This window comes from Excalfactoria chinensis, chromosome 5, assembly GCF_039878825.1.
Source record: "Excalfactoria chinensis isolate bCotChi1 chromosome 5, bCotChi1.hap2, whole genome shotgun sequence".
NCBI lineage: Eukaryota > Metazoa > Chordata > Aves > Galliformes > Phasianidae > Excalfactoria > Excalfactoria chinensis.
The window spans coordinates 45,933,714-45,951,803 of record NC_092829.1 but is presented as its reverse complement, the minus strand read 5'-3'; the positions used below and the strand labels follow the sequence as shown (position 1 = coordinate 45,951,803).

General features: G+C 45.3%; 1 protein-coding gene across 5 annotated transcripts; it reads right to left on the bottom strand.

The window, feature by feature from the left end:
• Positions 1 to 377: 377 nt before the first annotated feature.
• LOC140252798 (inner centromere protein-like) lies at positions 378 to 18,019 on the bottom strand. Of its 5 annotated transcripts, none has more exons than XM_072337874.1 (19): positions 17,828 to 17,906; positions 17,452 to 17,596; positions 17,031 to 17,144; positions 14,025 to 14,716; positions 12,836 to 12,887; positions 12,099 to 12,132; positions 10,877 to 10,955; positions 10,092 to 10,182; positions 8,596 to 8,731; positions 8,385 to 8,519; positions 7,830 to 7,841; positions 7,081 to 7,190; positions 6,543 to 6,654; positions 5,205 to 5,315; positions 4,738 to 4,865; positions 4,445 to 4,523; positions 3,456 to 3,566; positions 1,277 to 1,421; positions 378 to 730 (listed from the first exon to the last, which is right to left on the bottom strand). In XM_072337874.1, exons 2-19 carry the CDS (start codon positions 17,586 to 17,588, stop codon positions 525 to 527), a joined length of 2,484 nt encoding a protein of 827 aa, XP_072193975.1. In that variant the 5' UTR covers positions 17,589 to 17,596; positions 17,828 to 17,906; the 3' UTR covers positions 378 to 524. The 5 variants fall into 5 exon arrangements, with proteins under 5 accessions (XP_072193975.1, XP_072193973.1, XP_072193974.1 ...); XM_072337872.1 differs by lacking the exon at positions 17,828 to 17,906 and adding an exon at positions 17,991 to 18,019 and having other exon boundaries at positions 379 to 730; XM_072337873.1 differs by lacking the exon at positions 17,828 to 17,906 and adding an exon at positions 17,774 to 17,818 and having other exon boundaries at positions 379 to 730.
• Positions 18,020 to 18,090: the final 71 nt, after the last annotated feature.

Genomic DNA, 18,090 nt, shown 5'->3' with positions numbered 1-18,090 from the left:
TTCCATTTGTCCAGGAGAAAAGGCAAACCAATTTTACAGGACACTTTAAATTCTGTAAAGAGCCTGAACAGACTTTTCTAGATGAGAAAGAAGATTCTGGTTCAGTAAGAAAAGATCAGAAGAATGAAGGGTGAAAGAAAGATACTGGTGGATAGAAGCATTGTTAAGTATGTACTGTACAGAATGGGATATGAAAACATCCCCCCTTCCCACGTTGATTTTTAAAGATTTATCCCCACAACAGTTTCATGGCTTTCTTGGGTAAGATTCTGCAAGTGATTTGAAGACATACATAATAGAGATGTCATCTCTTCAAACATCTGCACTTGCACAAAGCGCAGCCAGCAGTCTCAGAGCATACCAGCTACAGCATCATCATGGCTTAGAAGGGGGAAAGGAGAGAAACAAGCATTGATAAACTTTATTCAGTGTTTTTATTTTTGTACAAAAAGGTTTAAAACAGTAAGCAGTCTGTATGCTAATAAAACTGATACATCACACCATCCAAAAACTGTTTGTTTTCCTCAGTTCTTGAAGTTGCAAGCTATGCCACAAGTAGATTTGGGCTCAGGTGGGGAATTCCAAACTGCTGAGCTTGTGCGTTTGAAATAGCGAGGCTTGCTCTTGCCAAAAATATCTTCCAGCTTAGGACTTGCTATCAACCCAAAGAGCTGGTCAGTATTCACTGGATGATAGTATTGGTGCAGAATGGCTTGATTAAGCTGAGACCCTATGAAAACAACCATATCAGAGAAGCAGACTCAAACAAGTTGTCAGCGTTCTGTTTAAGGTATCCTTTCCCTCAGAGCCCACAAGACAGTCACTCTGCTCCACCACACCCCCTAAAAAAAACACTGCAGCCTGCACAGCGAGTGCAATTAACAGTCTTCTTGCTCACTATAAAGCTTTAAACACCACATCCATCTCCGGGTTGCCAACAACATTTGTTTTACGTCACTCGTCACCATACTAGAAATACCCCAAACTTGCCCCACCTTGGTTTACCACAGGGGGAGGGGCTGCCTCAACTAGTGAGCCCACCCCCCCCACCCTCTCACACCCTTGAATCCAAACACACAGAACTTTGGATTAGCTTTAACACAACAGCACTTGCAAGAAAGCAGATCCAGCCCTTCTCACCCAGCAGCTGCCAACACTGCTGAAGTCTCACACTCCTGAACTGTACTTTAAGGAAGCTGAGATCACACCGAGCAGATCTGGAAAGCTCTTGCTTCCCAAGCAAGGAATTAAAAGACTAAGTGAGCGTGGCACCTACCATCAGCCCAGGCAGGGACAGGCTTCCGAGGTTCATTCTCATCATCTGTGGAATCATCACTGTTCAGATCCATCCCGTAGTTATTGGGGGACCTGGATTCTTTTGGGCCCTTTGGAGGTGCTACACAGGATGTGGAGATAGATTTCTGAAACCACAGAGGCAACATTTATGAGAGCAGCAAACATACCTTGCAGCCTGACAGAAGAGCTTGCTTTGCTAGGGCAGGCTTACCAGTCTGACCCCTTGCAGGCATCTCAAAGCTTTGGCATTAGCAAGACAAACAGGCTGTACTAAGATCCCAGATTAAATCCACAGCAATATGGTGTTAATGTATTTACAGTAGGAACCCTCATGCAAACCCAAAGCCACGAGTTAAGAGGGAGGTTTACTGTGCCCTGTGATGGGCAAGGAACATTAAAGTAAAGGTAGCCAGAAACAAGAACTGACAACAGACTTTCTAGAGCAGATTCTTCATATACACATTTGTTTTCATTCCTAGTTCAAAAAACAAGATACCAGAAAGGTTACTTAACATGGAAACTTTTACCTACACATGAACTGAAATACTTGTAATATTCTTATTTGACAGGTAATTTGGGTTGAAATTTCCAGGAGTACTCAAAATCCTTCTGGCTTTCATTTTGCAGATCTGTTTTGAAACCATGTCTTGATGAATGTCAAGCCCAGAACTATATGCCACAGCAGGAACTGCAAACTGCAGAACAGCTGCTTGCTCAAACTGCAGCATTCTAGCTGTGGAGAACTGCCTGCCAGTTTCTGGTGTGGACAGAGATAGGGCTCCATGTCGCTTTGAAGCTGCAGGTCAGAAGAGCACAAGACAAAGCCTGGAGGAATATGCTACCTTTGTGGTGAAGAGCAGGGAATGACTAGTTGCATGACAGTTGTATGTAGTCCAGCAGTGCCTAGAGGCACTGACCAGAGGCCAAGGCAGGAAAGGCATCATTATGGAGATATTGTCACAAACCTCTCTGAGGTGCCTGTATACTGGTGAGCACAATAGGAGGAAAAAGCCTGATGAAACAGTGATGTAACTCCAGTTGCAGGGCTGTAGTTCTGTTAGGATCACACAGAGGTGTGGTGCAAAGAAAGTGGAACCAAGTAATCTTTGTTGGTGCCCAGCAATAGTACAAGAGGCAATGGGAGCAGCCTAAACTGGATGTCAGGAGGTTCTGTCTGAACACCAGGAAGTGCTTCTTCACTGTGGTTGTCCAGAGAAGACAACTTTCTTGGAGATGAAGAAAGCCTGATGAAGAAGTCTGAAAACAATCCAACATAAATTGCTTCACATGATCCTGCTTGAGCAGAGGTGTAGGACCAGCTACCTCCAGAGGATCCTTCACCTTCACTATCATTTTTGCAGTGTTCTTCACATTTAATCCAAGTACAGGAATAAGGGAATACAGATGTGCTTATTTACTTTGTATAAACACAAAAGCAGTCGCTGTATTGTGTGACTTGTAAGCTTCTTCTGTTGTTTTCATTTTCCTCTTTTATTAAAGAAAAGCAGTGCAAAAACATACCACTATCAGTAAGCACGTGGCTTTCACACACAGTGCTCTATCGCTCAAACTCATTCACATGTAGAGAGTGAAAATCAGATCCGCTATCAAACAACTCCAACAAAGACAGAATAAAGTAGTCAGCCACAGCACAAGAGACAAGAAAGGGGCATTTACAGTCAAACTCGGAGCTGACTGATTCTTTTAGCAGCTTTTTCTCCACCCCTCCAGACTTTGAGAGTAAACAGTTCAAGTCCAAACAAGCTGCTGGAGATTTAAGCTGCTAAACAGTCAGACTTCACCAGGCAAGCCTGAATCAGTGCTGCTACCGTGCAGCTAAAGGCTCCGCAAGCTAAACTGACACCTCATGGTGTGCTGCCATCCTGTGGTCATTTCCAACACCTATTCAAGAAGAAAACAATAGCTTTTCGTTTCCTCCTGTGCTGAGCTCTCAGCCAAGTACCGGAGAAGAAAAGCTTCTCCATCCTCACTCTACACAAACTCCAGTTAAACCTCAACAGTCTCTTTAGAGGATTTCAGCTCCTGGTCACTTTCTTTATCACAGCCAAACAATAAAATCAGCAGGTTAACAACAAAGCATTGCAGCAAATCAGATACCACAGATCCATTTTGAGGGCATCACTGGAAATGAAGCTCACCTTCACAGTTTTGCTCAGCCACGTGCTGGCGGCAGCAGTAAAAGATTCGGGTTGCTCAATTTTCTTCTTTTCTGCCAGCTGCTGCTGGGGCTCCTGCAGACCATCTCCCTTCTGTCAAGATATAAGAATTAAGTTATTCATTAATGTTCACCCAAGCAAAACAACCAGGCTATCTCTGGAATACATTTTCTGCAGAAATCCTCTATTCCTTTGTCTTCAACAGGGCGAGGGGGAAGAAATTAAAAATCACACAGATAAAGTGACAGCTGTCTTGGCTCAGATTCAGATCAGTGAATCCTCTAGAGCCCACACTGCTATTGCTTTCAGCTAGTTATTAGAGGTCACTGCAGCGGATTCTGGTTGCTTGGCACTCTTCTCCTGCCCAAGCAGCTGGTGCAGATGTTTTAGGCTTTCATTCTCCTAATGAAGAGGAAAGCATTGCAGTACTTCAGCTCCATTTCAACCCAAACCACTTGATCCAGGCATTTCACCAGTCACTCTCCTCAAGAGGGAAGAAGCTAACACAAGGCGAAGAGCTGTAGCCACTCAGTGAGATTCAGCTTCTCTTACCCAGAGAGGCTTTGCTATATCCTACTCCAGCCCAGTTGCTGGTTACATGTAAGGAATTTAAACTTTCATTAGATTTATATAGCAAACATAGGAGTTTAGAAGCTGTTAGCCATGGGACTAAGAGCAGTCAGAACAAAGAGGAAGAATTTATCCTCAAGAGTGGTACCATTTGGGACCCTGATTATGTTTTAAACTGGTGCAGAAGGCAGATGAGTGAGGCGTTATTTAAAGTGGAAAATATTACTATGATATTTTGCAACAAGCAGCTCTGACTAAGTAGTAGCTAACCTTGAAACATCAAGAAGGAACAAAGGACTTGCAAAGTAAGCCCCATCTTAAAAAGAAATGATGAACCCTGCATGTTCTATGCCTTACTGCTTTACAGCAGAATTTGCTGCAAGCCACCATTAATTCCTCACCGTTGTGTTTTTATCAGTAAACACCATGGACTCCATCTGTGAATACGGGGCCTTCTCTTTCCCCCACTGTTTGAGATCCCTGGGAAACAAAATTATAGTTTAGTTACACAGAAAAGCACGTTTCCACCCCTCCCTTCTAGCTTTCTTATAGGCTCTTGCTTTAGCACCCCCAAACCTTTGAAATCACCTGACACTCACATCAGATTCCCAATTGCAGCAATATTGTTTATATTTACGGCTGCACCATGTGTGTTGCTAAGTCCCCCCTCTCCAGAATAGAAACAGGCTAATACCTCTCCTTCGCTTGTTCCACCTGTCGCTGCTCTACAAGATTTTTCAGTTCCAAAACTTTTCCCTTTTCTTCTACTTCAACTTCTCTCCTTTTCTGCAGCAGCTCTTGCTGCTCAAGTTTATCTTCCTCCTGAAGAAGAACAAACAAACCTGTAACCCTCCAAATTCATGCCAGGAAAGATGGGGTGGATATGAAGTGAGTGCTTTGAGATAAATGCTCATTACATCCCATTCTTATCTTCTACAGCCTACCCACTACCAGCTGGGCAGTATTTTTCTTCTGTCTCCACAAGTCCCCTGGTGTTCAAATCCAGCATTAACTTCCTAGACAGAAACCTTGCAACTGATACTTTGACTTCCCCAAATCCCTGTGGCTCCTGGCAATAACTGCTCCCCATGCCACCAGGCAGATCAGCATACAGGCTCCCTTTATTTTCTATATGCAGGAGGGATCTAGAGTTGTTCTTACCGACTTCAGTATTTTCTGCTTCCTCACATCACTTTCCCAAGGTTTCTTTGATAGCTTTTTCTTGCTTCGTTCCTCAGACATCTTTTCTTCCAGCACTTGTGAGAGACGCACCTGAAAAAGCCCCATACATCTGCTCCACTGCCCCTCAGGACACACAGCCTCTACCAAATGGAGGATGGGGAGAGCTTCCTAAGTCTGAAAACTGGCATTCAGGTTCTAATAAGACCGAGAACGCAGCACCAAGAACATGTGCACTGTATTTAGCACCAACCTCGTGCAAGTCCATCACTTACTACAGGTCATGTGAAGAGACACCCACCACCTGGAATGCTGGAAGAAAAGAGCACAGAAACCATTACAGATGCACAAAATACAAGCTTTCACCCTGTACGTGATTCTGTGCAGAACAAGGGAGCCTAGCATTTTGTGTTTTGAATCGAAATGCTACTGTCACTGAGCTGCAGTATGAATTGAGGACCTGAAACCTGAGCCCCAAATACTGTTTTTTGCCCGAGTTGTCCCAGTCAATGCATTAGCTTGTGCACAGGAGCAGGCTAGCCAGGGGTGCATGTGCTTTTGGCTGCTGAGGTTTTGGGACAGGCTCAAAGAAGCATGATTCCTTCTTTTTCTAAGTCTTAGCTTTTCCAAAAGTCAGTCTAGTCCACTCCTTAAAATGAGCAAGCATATTTTTTCCTGGAGCTCTATCCAGGTCAGCTTAGCACAGCCTCCCTCACTCCTAAAGAACCTGCACTGCTGTACAAAACCAACAACAGTCTGCACATGGTCATCAATGGCTGATCCTGGCATACTTGGTTTCTTTTTACCTGTCCTTGAAAAAAAAGGGTGGAGACAAAGCCTTAAAGACCGACAATATGAAACACATACAGCTGCTGCTGCCACATCAACTAATCACGAGCATTTCTTGCTCACTTGGTGAGCAATTCCTTCCTGCCATGCTTCTGCAACCACTGTGGCTTCACTGTCTGTAATGCTGTGCAAACAACTGGATGACACTGTCTCACCTGCAGGGCCTGTTCACAGGACAGTCAAGGGATGCTGCCACATTCCTTGAACACAGAGCACTATAGATGCTACATGTTAGAACAGGAATGTTTAGAATCACTGCAGAGGTATGGAGAACAAAAGCATCTCCTTGTTAGACAGAATTTCAAAGTCTATTTTAGATGCAGACTTTCCCACCACCTGATTAGTCACCATGAGCGGCAACCCTGTGCTGCACACATCTTGCCAGTGGCCTGTTTGCACCTGCTTGGTCTCACAGCTCACTGTGATCATTTCATTATTCCGAATGGCTCAAAGCTTAGTCATGCTTCTTACCTTTTCATCACTCTGTAAAATCTTCTGTTCCATTCGCTTTTTCTTCTCCTCTTCCATTTGTTCCACACGCTCTCGAGCCTGCAGTGCTTTCCTCAGTCGCTCTTCCCTCTTCCTGGGGAAGGTGCGTACAAGAGGGGCCTGTTAGTTTTGTTTGCTCTAACACAGAATGACAAGGGAACAAGGATTTGCATTGGTAACTTGAGTTTGTGTCTCATTTTCTAGCACAGCAAACTGCCATGGATCATGAGAAAACAATTATTTTACTTGAATTGCTTTGACTGAGCTTAACCTCAGCTCATATGTGGATTAAATCCATGAGAAATCAGCAGGTGCCTTGCACTGATGCAGTTATTACTGCAGCAAGCCATGAGCAGCACTGCTTGAGGTGCTCAGGGATCATCATCTACTAAACGTTCCTTCTGGGTGGGATGCACAAAGCATGGTACAGTAACACTGCCTGCCTGACAGGAAAAAAAAAAGATTAAGGCAATTCTGCACTGAAGCAGGGAAGGAACAGGATGTAAGGGACTCAACTCACTGCTTCATTTCTGCCTGCCGCCGTCTCTTTTCCTCCTCCACTTTCTTTCTCCTTTGTTCCTCAGCCTCCTGCTTCTTCCTGAGGCTTTCCAGCCTCTGCCGCTCCTTCTCCTGAAGGGAGATGAGTTCAGACTATGAGTTCAGACTATACCAATTGCTGGGGCCTGTTTCTGCCCTCAGGCTGCTTTGTGCGCTAGCAGCTAGAGGCTAAGCAGCCCGCTAAACAAAGAAGTCCCTGTCAGAGTCATGTTCACCCACACACAGGGATAGGAAGTGAATAGTAGGTAAGAAACAACACAGATTAGGCAGTAGCACTTATTCAACTGCACCACCTTCTCAGAGCAGAAGAATCATGGGGATGCAGGGAAGCACTTAAATCTTTCAGTTGTTCAGAATACATTGCAGGTAAGGGAGGTTACCCAGCACTCTGCAACTGTAGGTGACAACCTGTAGCAAAGACTTCTTGCCTAGGTCAGTGTTACCTATGTCAGCAAGTAGGAGAAGCGGGGAGACGGTACAGAGTGCAAGTAGTCATGCTTAGAGGCTGAACGGTTTCTTAGTAGTTCCCAGCAGAATACATCTGCAAGGGAGATCCTGTCACCTCACCACCACAGCCAGTTTACAGTTTTGGACAGCACAGAAGAGCTTGTGTGGATGCCAGTGCAGGAGGAAAGAGCTGTTAGTGTTGTGAGACAAGAAGTACAGCCATTATAGTCTTCCAACCCCACAGTTAAGTATGTCATTACTTACAACAAAGTCTCCCTGTAGGAAAAGACACACAATGAATGTTTGTAAGAAATACTAGAACCCTGAACTACCCCTGCTAGCTGCAGCTCCTTTCAAGCGCATGCTAGGAAACCCACTGCATGACCCCACAGACTATTTTTCAGCCCTGAAGTAGCCAATTATGTGACTCAAAGGCAGATTCCCTTTGCGATAAGTTTCCCATTTTACTACAGTTAAACAGTTCCAGAACTTAATGTGTTTCTGCTGACTACAGACAAAACAGTGATATTTCTCCATGTCTGAGGAAAGGTTGATGACTGGTACTAAAAACAAAATGAACAGCCCTGGCTAGTAACAGTATTTATGGTCTTGCCTTGCTTCAGCTGTCTAATCAGTCTCCCTCCCCTGGGGAGACTGAGATAGAATCGTGAGGACAGTTTGCTGTTATGACCTACACTGACCCATGACAGCCAACAGAACCAGGAATACATTTATGCTTTTCTAACCAGTCATCCTGCCACTCCCCCAGACTTGACCCTCTCCTCCATCTTTGTGAGGGGAAGTGGGATTCTGATGCACCTTAACATCAGGTCGGGTGAGAGTATTGCGTTTGATGAAATTCTTTATGACACCCCCATGTCCTGCAGATCCAGAGGATGTGAGTAGCTGGTTTCTCTGCACACCCTGAAGGAAGTTTTTCAGTGGTCTAACAACCTACGAGGAAAAGATAGAAGGAAATTACCACTTGCTAGGGAAAGGCAGGCAAGGAGGGGACATGGCAAAGACTAACCTTGCTAGCTGGAGAAGCAAAAGGTGGAGTCTGGTTTGCAAAATTCACATGCTTGTCATCCAAAGGGGATCGGGCACCACCTCCTGGATGCTGCCTATTCCATATAACACCCATTGCTTGCTTACAGCTTCTTGTCCTGTTGGCATTAGCAAGACGGACATGAAGTCCCCATTAAGCTCCTCAAGTTTTAACAGGAACATTTACTTACTGTTTCACAGATCCCTCTGCCTATTCACTACCACCAAAGCAGCTGGGCCTCTTAGGAGTCAGTCAACTATGGAGCAGGAGCACCATCTAGTCATTAATTATGGACAAGAGAGGCACATGACAACTTGGTAAGGGAACACCCAAATTTCAGAGCAGTGATACACAACATCACTCCCACTCTCTCATTCCTCACTCAAACTCCCAGCAAGGACATGTATATCATAACTGGTATCAACAACAAAAGATTGACACAATCCACATGTGTTAGCAACTAGCCGTTCCAGCCCACCTCGCTGGCAGGGTTTCATTTGCTTTATGAACACTTTGGACATTCACAGGGACCCAGTAATTTCAGTGGGAAACAGGGGCACCACCTCACTGCACAGTTGGGGCTCAATCCAGCAGCAGTTTCAAGGAAAGCTTCAGATTCTGACCCATCATAGACAGTTAAATATCCACATGAGAACAGAGGTTACCACTACTCTCTGCATCCATCACCTGCAGCAAATCCACCCCAGCAAAATCTAACAGGACAGACTAAGGACAAAGCTAAAAGCAATTCAAATCTCACGTGAAACATCAGTATTATAAGCAGTGAGAAAATAAGTCAGGCATTCCAGACACTTGCACAAGATAAAAATAAACAGGTTGGTCACCTACTTGTGTTGCTGTCTGAAACTACTCCCAGACCACCCCTTTATGAACCACTCAGAGTCGCATCTAAGCTGTGAGGTAATAGTGCTGTTTTAGTTATCTTTGCTGGTCTGTGCATGAATTAATCCATCTGAGATCCAGGTCTGGCTTAGGGAGCAAAAAATGCTAAAGAAATCACACAGAACTCCCACAACATAAATGTAAGGTTGAATAATATGAAGATGGTAACAAAGATAATTCAAAAGGTTATTTGTAAAGGAAAATTCACCAGTATGGATGCCTTTGCTGGGAAAAGCTGTGGCAATCTCCACCAGAGAGCAATCTCCAAGAGATGCTGCCTCAGTGGGGGTCAGCCTTAAAATGAGGTCTATAGGAGGTGGAGTTGAGCTCCACTCCTTCCGGGAGCACAGCTTAATTACCTGTGCTCCCACAGCTGACCCGACACTTGCCTCAGCTGATTAATCTGAGGTTCAGGCTGTGATTACCAATTTCCCATACAATAAAATTTCAAGACTCTTGTAGGGAGGGGACAGGAAGGGAAACACTCTAAGCTTTTTCAAGTAAATTATTTAAGAAGGCCAAGCCTAACTCCTCCTAGACCATGGGCTCATTCCTCCCTTGCAGATGTCTCGTACCATATGCGTGAAGGATTCTCCTGGGACTTGGCACACTGGTCTTGTTCTTGGTTCTTGTTCTGGGCTTCACCATTTGGATTTACACAGCTTCCTGTGAAGAAACCTCTAGTCAGCAGCACATCCCAGGCATTCTGCAGGGCTCCTGTTCCAGTTCAAAGCCCCATGGCACATAAACTGCAAAAGCAGAAGCCTAGATGGCTACCTTGAATATCAGAGCTTTACACATACAGCAAAGCATGCATCTTGTACAGAGCCTTCTGAATAGCCACAACCTGTCTCACCAGAAAAACCACAGGTGCTCTGAATTCCATCCCAGCTACAGCTGCTGTGGGATCCTACAGATCCCACAGAAGACAGTTTGAATATCTTTATCTCCTTGCTTTGAGGCACAGTAAATAAGTAACATGTTTAAATCATCACCGAATGCAAGCCCAAAGAGGACAAGGTTGTCAAGGTACTTTAGCACAGTGTTATACATAGAGTCCAAGTCTGAGTGTTCTTGTCTCAAGTGGTCCCACTTATTCATTATGAAGACCGAAGTTTGATTAAACCATATTTGTCTCAATGCTTGGATACAAACCTTCCCAAGGACTTAGAAGATGTCCTCACTTATCTAACTGCATATGTCTCACCCCCCCTCAGGATATCATAGGTCTACCTTGACTGATCAAGAGTAGTTTAGTTTCAGCACAAGTCCCCAATTTCTCACAAACATTCACACAGAGTCCTTAGCCTGTGTGCCTCTGTGGCCTCATACAAGAAATACAAGACTAGCTCAACATTACCTTCATTATTCCCTGTCTGCTGCTCAGGAGGGCTGGCAGCTTTTTCACTTGTGCTTGAAGTGAGCATGTCTTCAGGAGCCTAAAGGAAAGGGAAAAACATTAGCTTAGCATAGACCTCCCTGAGGAACAAGACTGCAACAAACCTTCAATCCTGAAAAAAAGAAGCAAACAAAAACAACCCAGCCACTCCCAACTGCAAGCTTACTGCTGGCCTGGGGACTCTTCCTCCCAGTCAGAGTTGTGCTAGATGGATAGATGCTGATTCACTTCAGTAACTGGGGCTCTGCTCATGAAACTCCCACTGAGGCTGGTAAGATGAGCATTGCCCAGCATTTTCTCATCAACAGCAGGACACTTTGATTTGACTTTAGGACAAATAAAGTGCATTGGGGGCAAGGAACAGCTTCTATGCACTTTGGAGACAGGCTCCAACTACAGATATTCTATTCTTGAAAGAAAGAAATCCCTTTAAAGTATCTAGGATTACAGTATAATTGTACACTTTAAATACCATGGTAGTATATTCTCAGGAGTGTAAACAAGTTACTGAAGCACAGCATGCAGGCTGCCTGCACATACACACAGAGGACATGCCCTTCCCTACCCCCTAGGCTACCATCACCCCCAGGAGAACCAGCTGTCCTCTTGTCCTTCTGCAGCTTCCCAATGGCACCAGTGCACTGTTTGGAGGCAGAGCCAGCCGCTAATTTTCAGATAAGCTGGTTTACAGTACAATCACACAAGATATTTTTGCCAGTTTAAGGGATAGGTTGGGCTTCTTTGTCTTGCTAGCATTGAAGACTTACATGAGCTTGTTGCATACATGGCCTCTCTGGCAAAATAAAGCACATTAACTTGAACTGCCCTTCTGAATCCTGTATTTCAAATCAGCCAGGCAACAAAGACTTGCTAAGAATATACACAGTCAATCACCATGCCCAGATGACAGGCAAAAGCTTTCAGACTCCTGGGAATCTGTCCAACAACCTCTGAAAGCTCCATCTTAAAGAGGCCTTAACAAGGCACAAAAGGCCTCCATCCACCAGGAGCCTATGGCCATCAGGCATAACAAGCTGCCCAAGCATTAGAAAGGCTGTACTGTCTAACTCAGCTGAGTTTGAAGCGATGTGACAGAATCAACCCTGGGCTGCACTCCTTACATCCAGCCATAATGCTTCCAACTGCTCAGCAGAAGATTGGTAGGTCATCCATTGGAACTTACCTTTTCAGCTGGGGAGTCCAGTTCCAGTCCAGTTCTGCAAAAGGAAAGCATCTTGATTATTTAAATTCTCTGAAATAAAAGAAACACTGCTTTGTCCTTGATACATCTCTACCAGGACAGTATTCAGAAGGGAGAATTATAGAGAACACTAATACAATGGAGCTAGCACACTGTACCCAAGGAGAGCACAAGCAAGCACAGAAATGGAGACGTAAATTCCTCTGGCAGACTATTTAATTACATTGCTGAATAACACACTAATGAGCTTTGTTCTCTCCTTTTCTTGTAGTACTTCCATGCAGTAGGTAAACAAAGTTCTGCACACCTCAGGCAGAGAGCATCTTACCTATTCACCTTTCAAGTCAGACAAGCTGAATAACCAACAACATCCCCAGGCACCCAGAGGCTGGTTAAAGCCAATAGCTGCAGGACATAATTCATATGATGGCAGACAGAGCCATCGCTAGCAGGCTCTCAAGGCTTGTGGTGTAGGGCTGGATCCTGCATGATTGCAGTGATCAACCTCACTGTTAGCATGAACAAGCTTCTGAAAAGGATGGGCTGTGTCTGAACAACAGAAGCTTGGAAATATCAACAAACTCCAGGTGATGACATCACCTAGAACAAGTCAATTACAAAACCACAGTCCTAGCATACAAAAAGCAACCCCTATAGCTTCTGTATTTTGTGCAGCTATTTTTGTGGTTTCTTCCTGCCTGCTAAAATGGCAGCCTCACCTCAAGTTATTGGCCGCATCATCTTCCACAAAAACCTCTAAGGAGCTTTGACCTGGAGGGGGAAAGAAAAACAAAGAAATAGCATAGCGAAAAGCCATCTTGGGGATTTCAATCTGAGGCTTCCCAACAGTGGCAATGCGTGAGTGGTAGAGCTCAGGTCTCTGTGCAGGCTTCTCCCAGGGAACACACCGATTGCTCATCTTGCTTTCCACATGAGCACTACCACCTCCCTCAAGTGTCACTGATGAACTGGTGTAGGCTGGGAAGGCAGAGAACTGGAGCAGCAGCTCCTCTGTCTGCAGACTGCTTCAGCTGCACAAACATACTCAATGCCTGTGTCACAGAGATATCATTTCCCCGTCAATTGACTTCAGTTTCTGCCTTCCTGCACAATTTTATGCAGAGATTCGGTCGATTTGGGCTGATTCTATTTCCCCCTCCCCCCCTAACATCACTTAGATGAAAGTGTTTTAACAAATGCCTAGATACAGTGTGACTCAAAGCTGACAAAACTAAATACCAAAGGCATTAGTGCTTTATTAGAAGCCAATCTGGCTTCAGAAGCAATGATTTTTACAAAGCCCAAATCTGAAAGCCTTATAGCCCTCTCAAGAGCAGCAAGAGCAAGGAATATGAAAAATCTGATGCTGGACTTTTGAATCTTATTTCCTCAGGTGACTGTGCTATTTAGTTCTTTGTCCATGAACTTTATCTTCACCCAGAAAGCATCTGAGTTCCTCTGCCAATCTCAGAGCGCAGACACATTCATCTTCTTCCAGTTCCTCAACAGAACCCACAGAAAACACTCATACTAAAAGACCCTCTGCAGGAATAGCCTCAAGGCAATAAGCTACCAAACCACACATGTATCTAGAACCAGCAAAGGTGCATTTTCCCTTCCACTCTGCATTTATTGGCTTTTTTTTTAAAAAGCATCTGCAACTTCTGTGACCCAATTTCTAGTACCTGTGCCCCAGCTTATACTCAACTCCTTCCACAGCAAAACAGAGCCTGAGGCTCACCTTGACAGTACATGGGGATCTGCAGCTTGCACCCTAAATGGACAGAAGCCACAAAACCTACTGCTAAAGAAACTAGGAGGAACTGCAGTTAATATGGATGAGCAATTCTATAGCAAAGCTGAGAATCTGACTTGCCAGAAGAATGCACTCAATAACAGAAAACTTACAGCTCACTCTGCTGGAGGCAGAGGAAGATTCTTGTGCTGCTGCCTTCTTTGCAATGGCCCTGCTGATAGATCTCCGGATCATGTTCTCTCTTTTGCTGGCCAGAGAATATTTTTCTGCCAAGGAGGTCTTATGACTTTTGTGAGCACCACCCACAAAGCTTCGGCGTCCAGAACGTCGTGTTTTGGATATCACTGTGGTCATTTTGTTGTCGGAGTCCTGGAAAAGCTCCTTCTCTAGGCTTTGAGATGACAGATCTCTACGGAGCATGGCAGGGTCTCTATTTCTAGTAGCCTTGGGAGTGGAGGTACTTGCTTTTTGTTCAGTGGCGTCTTCCTCCTCCCCCGCTGTCTGGTCATCAGGGACTGCACTGACAGCAGGCACCTCATGCAGTTCATCCTCCTTGGACACCTGCTCTGCTGGAACAGCCTCACCGGCTGCATCACCATAATCAGCGCTATCTTGCTGTGGAGGCACCTCAGTATGAGGGCAGCCATTGCAATCCACTTTCACCATGGGACTCTGTGCTTCTCCTGGCAATTTCTCAGTCAGTGCTGGAAGCTCCATTTCAATGTCAGCCCAAGACCTCACCTCTTCCTCCTGACAGACAGGGTTCTGGGGGTGCTCTTTGCTGCAGCGTCTTTGGGAACTTAGCCTGGAAGATGCTAGCTTGACACTTCTCCTTCTGGACAACCTTAAATAAGAACAACTTCAAATGAAACAATGCAGAAATCTCCCACTCCTAGACTGTTTCAAAACAAGATGCAGACAAGTTTTGCAGTGAACCTACAGGCTTCCTCCCTGCATCCACTTCCCCTTACAACACACTTTTTATCATTGGCCAAATGCAGGAGAAAAAAAAACCTGAAAGCTCTCGCATGCTCTGGCAGATTTAGCCAGGCGTACTACACTCACTTGCAACTAAAGGCTGCATCACAGAAACACAAACTACAGAGGCTGAGGTACCAGGACACTTGCAATTCTTTGTGGCTATTAACCCACAGCCCCACCTGGAGCTGCTGTCAGGGGACAGTAAAGTCATACCCACTCAACTCTGCCTCAAGTGAAGCACAGACACCCACACGGGAAGGAATTTTTGAATAAAGTTTTCCTAGCAAGCTAGGGAAAGCTACACAGTAGTTTGGGGAAGTTCCACAGTGAAATTCAGCTTTGAAATGCTTTGCATTAACTAATTTAACAAGCAAGTCAAGGAGATTAGCTGGGCAAAACCAGAAGACAACCTCAGTGTTTCAGACACAAAACAAAGTAGAGAGCCAAGGTGGAAGTGCCTAGCAGCAAGAAAACAGGGCTACAAAACCAAGGCAGCATAAACTAGTTAAATGATCAAGGGTTTATGGTTTCTGGTGGAAGAACACTCGCTGACAGCCTTCAACTTGGTACCCTCTGCCTTCCTTCCAGATTTGTTCTCTTGATTTCTCATTCTGACCTCCAGCAAAAAGATATTGCTTCCTGCTAAAGTTCACGAAAACAAGACTATTAATTGGGAAATGCATCAACATTCTAATAAGTGGTTTCTAAAATATGCACTGAGGAAACCATAGCAATGGAAACAACAGTGGCCTGACCCTGCAGGATTAATGTGCTTAACTCCAACATGAACTTCCTGTTGACAGATGATTATCCAACCTTTCAGGCACTATCACATCAGCAGATCTTTCTCAAAGCTAAGTTTAAATTAGGAAAAAACATGTGCAAGATTTGACTTATTTATGCGAGCAATCAAGCTGCTATCTAGCTGCTACCTGAAGACTAACAGCATGGCTTCAGAACTTGCAGTATTTTCTTCTCCTGCCCTCCTTCAGCACACACATGCACGATCTTCCCACGCTTCCTTACTATTCTTGCTGTTCTCTCCATCCTCCATGTCTAGTTTTTGTCGGTCTTTCAGTTCTAACTCTTCTGTGGGGTTTTTCATCGTGGTTATCAAAAGGTAAGAGCCTTACCACACAGTTTATTACTGGGTTAGGTCACACCAAAGCAATTACCAGCACGCCTACCCTCAGATCACAGCATATGCTTCTCTGAAAAGCAGGTTATTAACCACCTTGTCCCAACCACAGGATGAGAGCAGATGCAGTTGGCCACCATGAAGGTATGACATCAAGGAAGTTAATTAGCATCAAAGCCAAATCACTCCCTAAACAATCCCTCCTTTGCATCCACTTGCAGACAACCGTTGTCATGAAGAAAGGCATTCCTCCATTTTTCCTCCTCCTTACCTCTTCTACTTAATGAGCTTTGGCTTACTTTCTGATGCATCTTTTTACTGGTACAGGAAAGGGAAAGAAGAAAAAGAAGTTTGGCTGCTTGCCATTACTACTGCTGCTCCCATCTTCAAGCTAGAGAAACTCTCTCAGGCAGCAGCAAAGGGGCAGGCTGCGTGACAGAACAGTGGCACTGTCTATACAGAAAGCTGTTAAGAGCACGGGGTAAAAAGCACAATAGGAGTTACATTTCTTCTGCAGTCTACTTGCAGTAGATAAGATGCACAGCTTTAGGTTCTAACCTTTTAGGGCTAATCTTGAAAAGAATAAATTTGGTAAGGGTGTTTATATACCAAATCACTTGGAACTTCTACTTGTATCATTTTAAGCCCCTCAGAGCCCTTTCTGTCTGCTAGCTTAAATAACACCAATAGACATGACAGTTTTTCACATTCCTTGTAGCAGGCTACATTCTCAGATGAGTGAACAGGGGAACAACCTCAGGTCAAAAGTTGTGCTGAAAAAAAAAAGCATGAAATTAAACAAAAAGAAAACTCAAGCAAACAAGCAAGTAGAAAAAGATAAATATATTTAACCAACCAAAAATGTGAAAGGGCAACTAATTCTCCACCAAATTTTCACAAGAATCGAAGTGTTGATTGACCTTGCCATGTTCACTAAATCAAGAAGCAAGCAGCTATTCTGAGCACGCATATATGCGGAAACAGTTAAAATTCCATTTCACTGTTAAATGCCACTTGCAGCAGAGCCAGACTCACCCACCTCCTCCTAGTTGGCTCATTCTCATCTTTCAGAGCTGAAGACTGCCTCTTCCTAGGCCGTCTCCTCTGGGATGGCGTTTTGGGCATCAGGCCAGGTTCAGCTCTGAAGTTGTCGCTGTAATGCAGAAAGCAGAGGCCGCGTTCCACTGCTAACTGCAAGTCATGCGACCCACCACCCAACCATAACAACGTTCACCCATTAAGAGCAACAGGGGAGAAGCAATTAAGGTGTAACCCCACCTGGTACTAATGCCTAAATGAAGCAGCTGAACACAGTCACGTTAAATCCCTCACTCAGCTGAACGATGCACTCCCCCCAGGCTTACAGCAGGGCTGTGCTACCAGCAGGTAGGAGCACACGCAGCTTTGTGTTCCCTGCGTTTGAGAGCACCCTGGGACGCTCCCTGGAGGGCAGCCCCTACCTATCCAGCATCCTCATGCCCTGCTCCTCCACCTCCCGCAGCCAGGCCAAGTGCTTGTGCTCAGCATCATAAAGGAACCTGGAGAGTCTCTGCCCACACACTTCCAGCAGCCGCATGGGACCGTCGGCTGCCGCCATGACCTTGTCTGAAAACACAAAAGGCAAAATGAAAGCTCTCTAGGATACAGAGGGTGAGCAAAGCCCACTTCGTGCCTCGCAGCAGGGCACAAAAGAGCCCAGCCGCAGCTCTAAGGGAGATGCAAACCCAGAACTCCCTACTAGCTCCCTCTCAAGCCCATAGCGCTTAATCCCAAGATGCCAACCCGCTTCGCTCTCACTTCGGGCTCCCTCCGCCACCTCTCAGCAAGAATACCCACACCAATACGGCTCTCCCTCCCCTCCTGGTCCCAAATATCGCGGCTTCCGCCAATCACGGCGCTCCTCCACCCAAGCCCTCCCCACTGCTGGCTGCCTCCAGCATCCGTCCCTTCCCCGCTGTTAAAACCCCCTTGTCTATTGGTCCTCTACTCCGAGCCTCACCTCCCAAGTCCTCCACAGCCACAGAGACGGGAGAGCAGAAGGGAAGCAGCTTTTAAGCGCGCCGCGCCCGCCTCCTGACCAATGAGAAGGGCGGGCGGCG

What these genes read in the sequence shown, in the direction of transcription:
- LOC140252798 (XM_072337872.1), bottom strand. Translation starts at nt 17,588, where the DNA reads ATGGCGGCAGCCGACGGTCCCATGCGGCTGCTGGAAGTGTGTGGGCAG. An exon ending in GGCATGAGGATGCTGGATAG is followed by an intron (nt 17,145 to 17,451) that starts GTAGGGGCTGCC and finishes TCTGCATTACAG; the next exon opens with CGACAACTTCAGAGCTGAAC. An exon ending in GTGGAACAAGCGAAGGAGAG is followed by an intron (nt 4,524 to 4,737) that starts GTATTAGCCTGT and finishes TTTGTTTCCCAG; the next exon opens with GGATCTCAAACAGTGGGGGA.